General features: G+C 41.4%; 1 protein-coding gene across 1 annotated transcript in view; it reads right to left on the reverse strand.

Moving 5' to 3' along the window:
• The window catches only part of LOC110511504 (huntingtin), a 158,835-nt gene that overhangs the window by 133,890 nt on the left and 9,200 nt on the right, over positions 1-15,745 (reverse strand). The window contains exons 3-6 of the mRNA XM_090209895.1: positions 4,517-4,637; positions 3,621-3,680; positions 2,583-2,662; positions 3-141 (exon numbers count right to left, since the gene is read on the reverse strand). Of these exons, the coding sequence (XP_090066021.1) occupies positions 3-141; positions 2,583-2,662; positions 3,621-3,680; positions 4,517-4,637 (400 nt within the window). The remainder of the gene's footprint in view (positions 1-2; positions 142-2,582; positions 2,663-3,620; positions 3,681-4,516; positions 4,638-15,745) is intronic.

Consider the following 15,745-nt stretch of genomic DNA (forward strand, 5'->3'; position numbering starts at 1 on the left):
ACCTTGACCTCTCCGTCGTTAGCGAAGTGTCCCAGAACAGTCATGATCTTAGGCACGGCAGCCGACAGGGTCTCCTGGACAGTCTCCTCCTGTCTCTTCGTGATCCTGGTCAGACAGGGGAGGAGGTTCACCAGGTACGGTCTGGAGGAGGGAGACAAGAGGTCAGAGACCAAGCCAGTCCTCAGGAGACCGGGTACATAACAACAGATCCTGAGCCAGGAGTATTACCCCACAGGACCCAACACCTCGTAGTATTACCCCACAGGACCCAACACCTCATAGTATTACCCCACCTCATAGTATTACCCCACAGGACCAACACCTCATAGTATTACCCCACAGGACCAACACCTCATAGTATTACCCCACAGGACCCAACACCTCATAGTATTACCCCACAGGACCCAACACCTCATAGTATTACCCCACCTCATAGTATTACCCCACAGGACCAACACCTCATAGTATTACCCCACAGGACCAACACCTCATAGTATTACCCCACAGGACCCAACACCTCATAGTATTACCCCACAGGACCCAACACCTCATTGTATTACCCCACCTCATAGTATTACCCCACCTCATAGTATTACCCCACAGGACCCAACACCTCATAGTATTACCCCACCTCATAGTATTACCCCACAGGACCCAACACCTCATAGTATTACCCCACAGGACCCAACACCTCATAGTATTACCCCACCTCATAGTATTACCCCACCTCATAGTATTACCCCACCTCATAGTATTACCCCACAGGACCCAACACCTCATAGTATTACCCCACAGGACCCAACACCTCATAGTATTACCCCACAGGACCCAACACCTCATAGTATTACCCCACCTCATAGTATTACCCCACAGGACCCAACACCTCATAGTATTACCCCACAGGACCCAACACCTCATAGTATTACCCCACCTCATAGTATTACCCCACCTCATAGTATTACCCCACCTCATAGTATTACCCCACAGGACCCAACACCTCATAGTATTACCCCACAGGACCCAACACCTCATAGTATTACCCCACAGGACCAACACCTCATTGTATTACCCCACCTCATAGTATTACCCCACCTCATAGTATTACCCCACAGGACCCAACACCTCATAGTATTACCCCACCTCATAGTATTACCCCACCTCATAGTATTACCCCACCTCATAGTATTACCCCACAGGACCCAACACCTCATAGTATTACCCCACCTCATAGTATTACCCCACCTCATAGTATTACCCCACAGGACCCAACACCTCATAGTATTACCCCACCTCATAGTATTACCCCACAGGACCAACACCTCATAGTATTACCCCACAGGACCCAACACCTCATAGTATTACCCCACAGGACCCAACACCTCATAGTATTACCCCACAGGACCCAACACCTCATAGTATTACCCCACAGGACCCAACACCTCATAGTATTACCCCACAGGACCCAACACCTCATAGTATTACCCCACCTCATAGTATTACCCCACCTAATAGTATTACCCCACAGGACCCAACACCTCATAGTATTACCCCACAGGACCCAACACCTCATTGTATTACCCCACCTCATAGTATTACCCCACCTCATAGTATTACCCCACAGGACCCAACACCTCATAGTATTACCCCACCTCATAGTATTACCCCACAGGACCCAACACCTCATAGTATTACCCCACAGGACCCAACACCTCATAGTATTACCCCACCTCATAGTATTACCCCACCTCATAGTATTACCCCACAGGACCCAACACCTCATAGTATTACCCCACAGGACCCAACACCTCATAGTATTACCCCACAGGACCAACACCTCATTGTATTACCCCACCTCATAGTATTACCCCACCTCATAGTATTACCCCACAGGACCCAACACCTCATAGTATTACCCCACCTCATAGTATTACCCCACCTCATAGTATTACCCCACCTCATAGTATTACCCCACAGGACCCAACACCTCATAGTATTACCCCACCTCATAGTATTACCCCACCTCATAGTATTACCCCACAGGACCCAACACCTCATAGTATTACCCCACAGGACCCAACACCTCATAGTATTACCCCACCTCATAGTATTACCCCACAGGACCCAACACCTCATAGTATTACCCCACAGGACCCAACACCTCATAGTATTACCCTACAGGACCCAACACCTCATAGTATTACCCCACAGGACCCAACACCTCATAGTATTACCCCACCTCATAGTATTACCCCACAGGACCCAACACCTCATAGTATTACCCCACCTCATAGTATTACCCCACCTCATAGTATTACCCCACCTCATAGTATTACCCCACCTCATAGTATTACCCCACAGGACCAACACCTCATAGTATTACCCCACCTCATAGTATTACCCCACAGGACAAAAATGCTGTTTAGACCAGAGTGTATAAATCCAGCCTAAATGCTGTTTAGACCAGAGTGTATAAATCCATACTTCACATTCTATAAACGCATTTAAAGTATGACGTGCAGAATGCACTTGGTCTCTGCGCTTACTCAGGTGTGTGTGTGTGTGTGTGTGTGTGTGTCTCCAACCTGCATTTCTGTGGTCTGACGAGGTGTGCTAGCTCAGCGAACCTCCAGAGAGCAGCCCTCAGGCTCCGAGAGGCACCGTTCTAACAGAGAGATATACACACACACACCTTCATCGTCATCATCTTCATCAACATGTCCATCATCATCAACATAAACATTACCATCCTGATATTTTCCCTCGTCATCGTAACCAAAACCACCACAGTCAATCACAATTAACATTTGTCATAATATTCGTCTTACTCTTCATCGTCATCATCATCAGTCACCACATCAATCCATTGAGGATCAGTGAACAGGACTCCATAACAACAGAGGACTCCATAACAACAGAGGACTCCATAACAACAGAGGACTCCATAACAACAGAGGACTCCATAACAACAGAGGACTCCATAACAACAGAGGACTCCATAACAGCAGAGGACTCCATAACAACAGAGGACTCCATAACAACAGAGGACTCCATAACAACAACAGAGGACTCCATAACAACAGAGGACTCCATAACAACAGGACTCCATAACAACAGGACTCCATAACAACTCGACTCCATAACAACAGGACTCCATAACAACAGGACTCCATAACAACAGGACTCCATAACAACAGGACTCCATAACAACAGGACTCCATAACAACAGGACTCCATAACAACAGGACTCCATAACAACAGGACTCCATAACAACAGGACTCCATAACAACAGGACTCCATAACAACAGGACTCCATAACAACAGGACTCCATAACAACAGGACTCAGGACTCCATAACAACAGGACTCCATAACAACAGGATTCCATAACAACAGGTCTCCATAACAACAGGACTCCATAACAACAGGACTCCATAACAACAGGACTCCATAACAACAGGAATCCATAACAACAGGACTCCATAACAACAGGACTCCATAACAACAGGACTCCATAACAACAGGACTCCATAACAACAGGACTCCATAACAACAGGACTCCATAACAACAGAGGACTCCATAACAACAGGACTCCATAACAACAACAACTTTATCTACAAACCTTTTTAATTTCTTTGTAGAGCTCCAGCTGAAGTCTGGGCAGGTTGGAGTCCATCAGCGCCTGACAGAGAGAGACAGAGAGAAGTAAAAACTACAACCTGACAGAACTAGATAGAGAACTAGAGAGAGAACTAGAGAGAGAACTAGAGAGAGAGAACTAGATAGAGAGAACGAGAGATAACTAGATAGAGAGAACTAGAGAGAGAACGAGAGAGAACTAGATAGAGAGAACGAGAGAGAACTAGATAGAGAGAACGAGAGAGAACTAGATAGATAGAGAACTAGAGAGAGAACGAGAGAGAACTAGATAGAGAGAAAGAACTAGATAGAGAAAGAGAGAGAACTAGATAGAGAGAAAGAACTAGATAGAGACAAAGAGAGAAAGAGAGAGAACTAGATAGAGAGAAAGAGAGATAACTAGATAGAGAGAAATAGAGAAAACTAGATAGAGAAAGAGAGAAATAACTAGATAGAGAGAAAGAGAGAGAACTAGATAGAGAAAGAGAGAGAACTAGATAGAGAGAGAACTAGATAGAGAGAAAGAGAGAGAACTAGAAAGAGAGAGAACTAGATAGAGAGAAAGAGAGAAAGAACTAGATAGAGAGAAAGAGAGAGAACTAGATAGAGAGAAAGAGAGAGAACTAGATAGAGAGAAAGAGAGAGAACTAGATAGAGAGAACTAGATAGAGAGAACAAGAGAGAACTAGATAGAGAGAAAGAGAGAGAACTAGATAGAGAGAGAACTAGATAGAGAGAACAAGAGAGAACTAGATAGAGAGAACAAGAGAGAACTAGATAGAGAGAACTAGAGAGAGAACTAGAGCGAGAACTAGTTGGAGAGAAAGAGAGCCATAACATATAGGTCTGAGGAGAGCAGAAGATGGGGTCCTCACTCACTTTGATGATTTTGTTCAGGCACTCGTCTGCCACCATCCTGACGTCCGACTCTCTGTCGTCGCTGCACAGCAAGAACATCTCCATGGCGATACCCAGAAGCTTCTGGAACTCCGGAGACGTTCTAGTCCCACAGCCATAGAGACAAGAGAGGAACTGTCATTAAACACACACCTCATTCTGATACCCCCCCCACACACCTCACTCTGATACCCCCCCACACACACCTCCTTCTAATACCCCCCCACACACCTCATTCTGATACCCCCCCCCCACACACCTCATTCTGATACCCCCCCCACACACCTCGTTCTGATACCCCCCCCTCACCCACCTCGTTCTGATACCCCCCCCACACACCTCCTTCTAATACCCCCCCACACACCTCATTCTGATACCCCCCCCCCACCCACCTCGTTCTGATACCTCCCCTCACCCACCTCGTTCTGACCCCCCCCTCACCCACCTCATTCTGATACCCCCCCTCACGCACCTCGTTCTGACCCCCCCTCAACCACCTCGTTCTGTTACCCGCCCATCACCCACCTCGTTCTGATACCCTCTCACCCCCTTCGTTCTGACCCCCCCCCCAACCACCTCATTCTGATACCCCCCCCACACACCTCATTCTGAGACCCCCCCCTCCACACACACCTCATTCTGATACCCCCCCCTCACACTTCTCATTCTGATAACCCCCCCCCTCACCCACCTCGTTCTGACCCCCCCTCTCACACACCTCGTTCTGATACCCCCTCACCCACCTCATTCTGATACACCCCCCCCCCCTACACACCTCATTCTGATACACCCCCCCTCCTCCACACACACCTCATTCTGATACCCCCCCTCCACACACACCTCATTCTGATACCCCCTCCACACACCTCATTCTGATAAACCCCCCCCCCCTCCACACACACCTCATTCTGATACTTCCCCTCCACACACACCTCATTCTGATACCCCCCCTCCACACACACCTCATTCTGATACCCCCCCTCACCCACCTCGTTCTGACCCCCCCCTCACACACCTCGTTCTGATACCCCCCCTCACCCACCTCGTTCTGATACCCCCTCACCCACCTCATTCTGATACACCCCCCCCCTCCACACACACCTCATTCTGATACCCCCCCCTCCACACACACCTCATTCTGATACCCCCCACACACACACACCTCATTCTGATACCCCCCCTCACACACCTCATTCTGATACCCCCCCTCACACACCTCATTCTGATACCCCCCCCACCTCCACACACACCTCATTCTGATACCCCCCCTCCACACACACCTCATTCTGATACCCCCCTTCACACACACCTCAGTCTGATACCCCCCCTCCCCACACACCTCATTCTGATACCCCCCCTCCACACACACCTCATTCTGATACCCCCTCACCCACCTCGTTCTGACCCCCCCCACCCACCTCGTTCTGATACCTCCCCTCACCCACCTCGTTCTGACCCCCCCTCACCCACCTCATTCTGATACCCCGCCCATCACCCACCTCGTTCTGATACCCTCTCACCCCCTTCGTTCTGACCCCCCCCAACCACCTCATTCTGATACCCCCCCACACACCTCATTCTGAGACCCACCCCCCTCCACACACACCTCATTCTGATACTCCCCCCCCCTCACACTTCTCATTCTGATAACCCCCCCCCCCTCACCCACCTCGTTCTGACCCCCCCTCTCACACACCTCGTTCTGATACCCCCTCACCCACCTCATTCTGATACACCCCCCCCCCCCTACACACCTCATTCTGATACACCCCCCCTCCTCCACACACACCTCATTCTGATACCCCCCCCCTCCACACACACCTCATTCTGATACCCCCTCCACACACCTCATTCTGATACCCCCCCCTCCACACACACCTCATTCTGATACCCCCTCCACACACCTCATTCTGATAAACCCCCCCCCCCCCTCCACACACACCTCATTCTGATACCTCCCCTCCACACACACCTCATTCTGATACCCCCCCTCCACACACACCTCATTCTGATACCCCCCCTCACCCACCTCGTTCTGACCCCCCCCTCACACACCTCGTTCTGATACCCCCCCTCACCCACCTCGTTCTGATACCCCCTCACCCACCTCATTCTGATACACCCCCCCCCTCCACACACACCTCATTCTGATACCCCCCCTCCACACACACCTCATTCTGATACCCCCCCACACACACACCTCATTCTGATACCCCCCTCACACACCTCATTCTGATACCCCCCCTCACACACCTCATTCTGATACCCCCCCCCACCTCCACACACACCTCATTCTGATACCCCCCCCCCTCCACACACACCTCATTCTGATACCCCCCCCTTCACACACACCTCAGTCTGATACCCCCCCTCCCCACACACCTCATTCTGATACCCCCCCTCCACACACACCTCATTCTGATACCCCCCCTCCACACACACCTCATTCTGATACCCCCCCTCCCCACACACCTCATTCTGATACCCCCCCTCCACACACACCTCATTCTGATACCCCCCCTCCACACACACCTCATTCTGATACCCCCCCTCCACACACACCTCATTCTGATACCCCCCCTCCACACACACCTCATTCTGATACCCCCCCTCCACACACACCTCATTCTGATACCCCCCCTCCACACACCTCATTCTGATAACCTCCCCTCCACACACACCTCATTCTGATACCCCCCTCCCATTCTGATATCCCCCCTCCACACAAAACTCGTTCTAACCCCTCCCCCTCCCCCTCACACACCCTTTGATGTGTAATGTCTCTAGTTCATGACCTCTGAACTAATCTAACGTAGCAGGCGTAAGAGGAACGCATAAGCCCGAGATCCCACATCCAGGTTTCCAAGAGGAACAAGATACTAGGTTGAAAAAAATCTGTATCCCTGACAACCAGAAGAGCCGGATGTTGACGAATCTGCTGAAAGGTGCTTCTGGACTGAGATGGAAATCACTGACGATACTGGTCTACAAAGTCTACAGCCAATATGATATATGGTTTCAGAAACAGAGCCAACAGAACTATACTGGTCTACAGCCAATATGATATATGTGGTTTCAGAAACAGAGCCAACAGAACTATACTGGTCTACAGCCAATATGATATATGTGGTTTCAGAAACAGAGCCAACAGAACTATACTGGTCTACAGCCAATATGATATATGTGGTTTCAGAAACAGAGCCAACAGAACTATACTGGTCTACAGCCAATATGATATATGTGGTTTCAGAAACAGAACCAACAGAACTATACTGGTCTACAGCCAATATGATATATGGTTTCAGAAACAGAATTATACTGGTCTACAGCCAATATGGTATACGTACAGGGATGAGCACCTCTCAGTACCGTACAGGGATGAGCACCTCTCAGTACCGTACAGGGATGAGCACCTCTCAGTACCGTACAGGGATGAGCACCTCTCAGTACCGTACAGGGATGAGCATCTCTCAGTACCGCACAGGGATGAGCACCTCTCAGTACCGCACAGGGATGAGCATCTCTCAGTACCGTACAGGGATGAGCATCTCTCAGTACCGTACAGGGATGAGCATCTCTCAGTACCGTACAGGGATGAGCACCTCTCAGTACCGTACAGGGATGAGCACCTCTCAGTACCGTACAGGGATGAGCACCTCTCAGTACCGTACAGGGATGAGCACCTCTCAGTACCGTACAGGGATGAGCACCTCTCAGTACCGTACAGGGATGAGCACCTCTCAGTACCGTACAGGGATGAGCACCTCTCAGTACCGTACAGGGATGAGCACCTCTCAGTACCGTACAGGGATGAGCACCTCTCAGTACCGTACAGGGATGAGCACCTCTCAGTACCGTACAGGGATGAGCACCTCTCAGTACCGTACAGGGATGAGCAGCTCTTTAAAAAGCCTCTATATACAGTGAGCGGAAAAAGTATTTCATCCCCTGCTGATTTTGTACGTTTTCCCACTGACAAAGAAATGATCAGTCTATAATTGTAATGGTAGGTTTATTTGAACAGTGAGAGACAGAATAACATCAACAAAAATCCAGAAAAATGCATGTCAAAAATGTTATAAATTGATTGGATGATGTATCCTAAACCCTGATCAACATATAACCATAAATATACTGTATCCTAAACCCTGATCAACATGTAACCATAAATATACTGTATCCCTGATCAACATATAACCATAAATATACGGTATCCTAAACCCTGATCAGCATGTAACCATAAATATACTGTATCCCTGATCAACATATAACCATAAATATACGGTATCCTAAACCCTGATCAACATGTAACCATAAATATACTGTATCCTAAACCCTGATCAACATATAACCATAAATATACTGTATCCTAAACCCTGATCAACATGTAACCATAAATATACTGCATCCTAAACCCTGATCAACATATAACCATAAATATACTGTATCCTAAACCCTGATCAACATATAACCATAAATATACTGTATCCCTGATCAACATGTAACCATAAATATACTGTATCCCTGATCAACATATAACCATAAATATACTGTATCCTAAACCCTGATCACCATATAACCATAAATATACTGTGTCCTAAACCCTGATCAACATATAACCATAAATATACTGTATCCCTGATCAACATATAACCATAAATATACTGTATCCTAAACCCTGATCAACATATAACCATAAATATACTGTATCCTAAACCCTGATCAACATATAACCATAAATATACTGTATCCTAAACCCTGATCAACATGTAACCATAAATATACTGTATCCTAAACCCTGATCAACCTACAACCATAAATATACTGTATCCCTGATCAACATATAACCATAAATATACTGTATCCTAAACCCTGATCAACATATAACCATAAATATACTGTATCCTAAACCCTGATCAACATATAACCATAAATATACTGTATTCTAAACCCTGATCAACATATAACCATAAATATACTGTATCCTAAACCCTGATCAACATGTAACCATAAATATACTGTATCCCTGATCAACATGTAACCATAAATATACTGTATCCCTGATCAACATGTAACCATAAATATACTGTATCCCTGATCAACATGTAACCATAAATATACTGTATCCCTGATCAACATGTAACCATAAATATACTGTATCCTAAACCCTGATCAACATATAACCATAAATATACTGTATCCTAAACCCTGATCAACATATAACCATAAATATACTGTATCCTAAACCCTGATCAACATATAACCATAAATATACTGTATCCTAAACCCTGATCAACATGTAACGATAAATATAATGTATCCCTGATCAACATGTAACCATAAATATACTGTATCCCTGATCAACATGTAACCATAAATATACTGTATCCCTGATCAACATATAACCATAAATATACTGTATCCCTGATCAACATGTAACCATAAATATACTGTATCCCTGATCAACATGTAACCATAAATATACTGTATCCTAAACCCTGATCAACATATAACCATAAATATACTGTATCCCTGATCAACATGTAACCATAAATATACTGTATCCCTGATCAACATACAACCATAAATATACTGTATCCCTGATCAACATATAACCATAAATATACTGTATCCTAAACCCTGATCAACATATAACCATAAATATACTGTATCCCTGATCAACATGTAACCATAAATATACTGTATCCCTGATCAACATACAACCATAAATATACTGTATCCCTGATCAACATGTAACCATAAATATACTGTATCCTAAACCCTGATCAACATATAACCATAAATATACTGTATCCTAAACCCTGATCAACATATAACCATAAATATACTGTATCCTAAACCCTGATCAACATGTAACCATAAATATACTGTATCCCTGATCAACATATAACCATATATATACACTGTATCCCTGATCAACATACAACCATAAATATACTGTATCCCTGATCAACATGTAACCATAAATATACTGTATCCCTGATCAACATATAACCATAAATATACTGTATCCTAAACCCTGATTAACATGTAACCATAAATATACTGTATCCCTGATCAACATATAACCATAAATATACTGTATCCTAAACCCTGATCAACATGTAACCATAAATATACTGTATCCTAAACCCTGATCAGCATATAACCATAAATATACTGTATCCCTGATCAACATGTAACCATAAATATACTGTATCCTAAACCCTGATCAACATATAACCATAAATATACTGTATCCTAAACCCTGATCAACATATAACCATAAATATACACTGTATCCCTGATCAACATACAACCATAAATATACTGTATCCCTGATCAACATGTAACCATAAATATACTGTATCCCTGATCAACATATAACCATAAATATACTGTATCCTAAACCCTGATTAACATGTAACCATAAATATACTGTATCCCTGATCAACATATAACCATAAATATACTGTATCCTAAACCCTGATCAACATGTAACCATAAATATACTGTATCCTAAACCCTGATCAGCATATAACCATAAATATACTGTATCCCTGATCAACATGTAACCATAAATATACTGTATCCTAAACCCTGATCAACATATAACCATAAATATACTGTATCCTAAACCCTGATCAACATATAACCATAAATATACTGTATCCTAAACCCTGATCAACATATAACCATAAATATACTGTATCCTAAACCCTGATCAACATGTAACCATAAATATAATGTATCCCTGATCAACATGTAACCATAAATATACTGTATCCCTGATCAACATGTAACCATAAATATACTGTATCCCTGATCAACATATAACCATAAATATACTGTATCCTTGATCAACATGTAACCATAAATATACTGTATCCCTGATCAACATATAACCATAAATATACTGTATCCTAAACCCTGATCAACATATAACCATAAATATACTGTATCCCTGATCAACATGTAACCATAAATATACTGTATCCCTGATCAACATACAACCATAAATATACTGTATCCCTGATCAACATGTAACCATAAATATACTGTATCCCTGATCAACATGTAACCATAAATATACTGTATCCTAAACCCTGATCAACATATAACCATAAATATACTGTATCCTAAACCCTGATCAACATATAACCATAAATATACTGTATCCTAAACCCTGATCAACATGTAACCATAAATATACTGTATCCCTGATCAACATATAACCATAGATATACTGTATCCCTGATCAACATACAACCATAAATATACTGTATCCCTGATCAACATGTAACCATAAATATACTGTATCCCTGATCAACATATAACCATAAATATACTGTATCCTAAACCCTGATCAACATGTAACCATAAATATACTGTATCCCTGATCAACATATAACCATAAATATACTGTATCCTAAACCCTGATCAACATATAACCATAAATATACTGTATCCTAAACCCTGATCAACCTACAACCATAAATATACTGTATCCCTGATCAACATATAACCATAAATATACTGTATGCCTGATCAACATATCACCATAAATATACTGTATCCCTGATCAACATGTAACCATAAATATACTGTATCCCTGATCAACATATAACCATAAATATACTGTATCCTAAACCCTGATCAACATATAACCATAAATATACTGTATCCCTGATCAACATGTAACCATAAATATACTGTATCCTAAACCCTGATCAACATGTAACCATAAATATACTGTATCCCTGATCAACATGTAACCATAAATATACTGTATCCCTGAACAACATGTAACCATAAATATACTGTATCCTAAACCCTGATCAACATATAACCATAAATATACTGTATCCTAAACCCTGATCAACATGTAACCATAAATATACTGTATCCTAAACCCTGATCAACATATAACCATAAATATACTGTATCCTAAACCCTGATCAACATATAACCATAAATATACTGTATCCTAAACCCTGATCAACATGTAACCATAAATATACTGTATCCTAAACCCTGATCAACATGCAACCATAAATATACTGTATCCTAAACCCTGATCAACATACAACCATAAATATACTGTATCCCTGATCAACATGTAACCATAAATATACTGTATCCCTGATCAACATGTAACCATAAATATACTGTATCCCTGATCAACATACAACCATAAATATACTGTATCCTAAACCCCGATCAGCATATAACCATAAATATACTGTATCCTAAACCCTGATCAACATACAACCATAAATATACTGCATCCTAAACCCTGATCAACATGTAACCATAAATATACTGTATCCCTGATCAACATATAACCATAAATATACTGCATCCTAAACCCTGATCAACATATAACCATAAATATACTGCATCCTAAACCCTGATCAACAAATAACCATAAATATACTGTATCCCTGATCAACATATAACCATAAATATACTGTATCCTAAACCCTGATCAACATACAACCATAAATATACTGTATCCCTGATCAACATGTAACCATAAATATACTGTATCCCTGATCAACATACAACCATAAATATACTGTATCCCTGATCAACATATAACCATAAATATACTGTATCCTTGATCAACATGTAACCATAAATATACTGTATCCCTGATCAACATATAACCATAAATATACTGTATCCTAAACCCTGATCAACATATAACCATAAATATACTGTATCCCTGATCAACATGTAACCATAAATATACTGTATCCCTGATCAACATACAACCATAAATATACTGTATCCCTGATCAACATGTAACCATAAATATACTGTATCCCTGATCAACATATAACCATATATATACTGTATCCCTGATCAACATACAACCATAAATATACTGTATCCCTGATCAACATGTAACCATAAATATACTGTATCCCTGATCAACATATAACCATAAATATACTGTATCCTAAACCCTGATCAACATGTAACCATAAATATACTGTATCCCTGATCAACATATAACCATAAATATACTGTATCCTAAACCCTGATCAACATATAACCATAAATATACTGTATCCTAAACCCTGATCAACATGTAACCATAAATATACTGTATCCCTGATCAACATATAACCATATATATACTGTATCCCTGATCAACATACAACCATAAATATACTGTATCCCTGATCAACATGTAACCATAAATATACTGTATCCCTGATCAACATATAACCATAAATATACTGTATCCTAAACCCTGATCAACATGTAACCATAAATATACTGTATCCCTGATCAACATATAACCATAAATATACTGTATCCTAAACCCTGATCAACATATAACCATAAATATACTGTATCCTAAACCCTGATCAACCTACAACCATAAATATACTGTATCCCTGATCAACATATAACCATAAATATACTGTATGCCTGATCAACATATAACCATAAATATACTGTATCCCTGATCAACATGTAACCATAAATATACTGTATCCCTGATCAACATATAACCATAAATATACTGTATCCTAAACCCTGATCAACATATAACCATAAATATACTGTATCCCTGATCAACATGTAACCATAAATATACTGTATCCTAAACCCTGATCAACATGTAACCATAAATATACTGTATCCCTGATCAACATGTAACCATAAATATACTGTATCCCTGAACAACATGTAACCATAAATATACTGTATCCTAAACCCTGATCAACATATAACCATAAATATACTGTATCCTAAACCCTGATCAACATGTAACCATAAATATACGGTATCCTAAACCCTGATCAACATATAACCATAAATATACTGTATCCTAAACCCTGATCAACATATAACCATAAATATACTGTATCCTAAACCCTGATCAACATGTAACCATAAATATACTGTATCCTAAACCCTGATCAACATGCAACCATAAATATACTGTATCCTAAACCCTGATCAACATACAACCATAAATATACTGTATCCCTGATCAACATGTAACCATAAATATACTGTATCCCTGATCAACATGTAACCATAAATATACTGTATCCCTGATCAACATACAACCATAAATATACTGTATCCTAAACCCCGATCAGCATATAACCATAAATATACTGTATCCTAAACCCTGATCAACATACAACCATAAATATACTGCATCCTAAACCCTGATCAACATGTAACCATAAATATACTGTATCCCTGATCAACATATAACCATAAATATACTGCATCCTAAACCCTGATCAACATATAACCATAAATATACTGCATCCTAAACCCTGATCAACATATAACCATAAATATACTGTATCCCTGATCAACATATAACCATAAATATACTGTATCCTAAACCCTGATCAACATACAACCATAAATATACTGTATCCCTGATCAACATGTAACCATAAATATACTGTATCCCTGATCAACATACAACCATAAATATACTGTATCCCTGATCAACATGTAACCATAAATATACTGTATCCTAAACCCTGATCAACATGTAACCATAAATATACTGTATCCCTGATCAACATATAACCATAAATATACTGTATCCTAAACCCTGATCAACATACAACCATAAATATACTGTATCCCTGATCAACATGTAACCATAAATATACTGTATCCCTGATCAACATGTAACCATAAATATACTGTATCCCTGATCAACATGTAACCATAAATATACTGTATCCCTGATCAACATGTAACCATAAATATACTGTATCCCTGATCAACATGTAACCATAAATATACTGTATCCTAAACCCTGATCAACATGTAACCATAAATATACTGCATCCTAAACCCTGATCAACATATAACCATAAATATACTGTATCCTAAACCCTGATCAACATATAACCATAAATATACTGTATCCTAAACCCTGATCAACATGTAACCATAAATATACTGTATCCCTGATCAACATGTAACCATAAATATACTGCATCCTAAACCCTGATCAACATTTAACCATAAATATACTGCATCCTAAACCCTGATCAACATATAACCATAAATATACTGCATCCTAAACCCTGATCAACATACAACCATAAATATACTGTATCCCTGATCAACATATAACCATAAATATACTGTATCCCTGATCAACATATAACCATAAATATACTGTATCCCTGATCAACATGTAACCATAAATAT

The sequence above is a fragment of the Oncorhynchus mykiss genome, chromosome 19 (genome assembly GCF_057628025.1).
Source record: "Oncorhynchus mykiss isolate SJ-2025 chromosome 19, ASM5762802v1, whole genome shotgun sequence".
Taxonomy (NCBI): domain Eukaryota; kingdom Metazoa; phylum Chordata; class Actinopteri; order Salmoniformes; family Salmonidae; genus Oncorhynchus; species Oncorhynchus mykiss.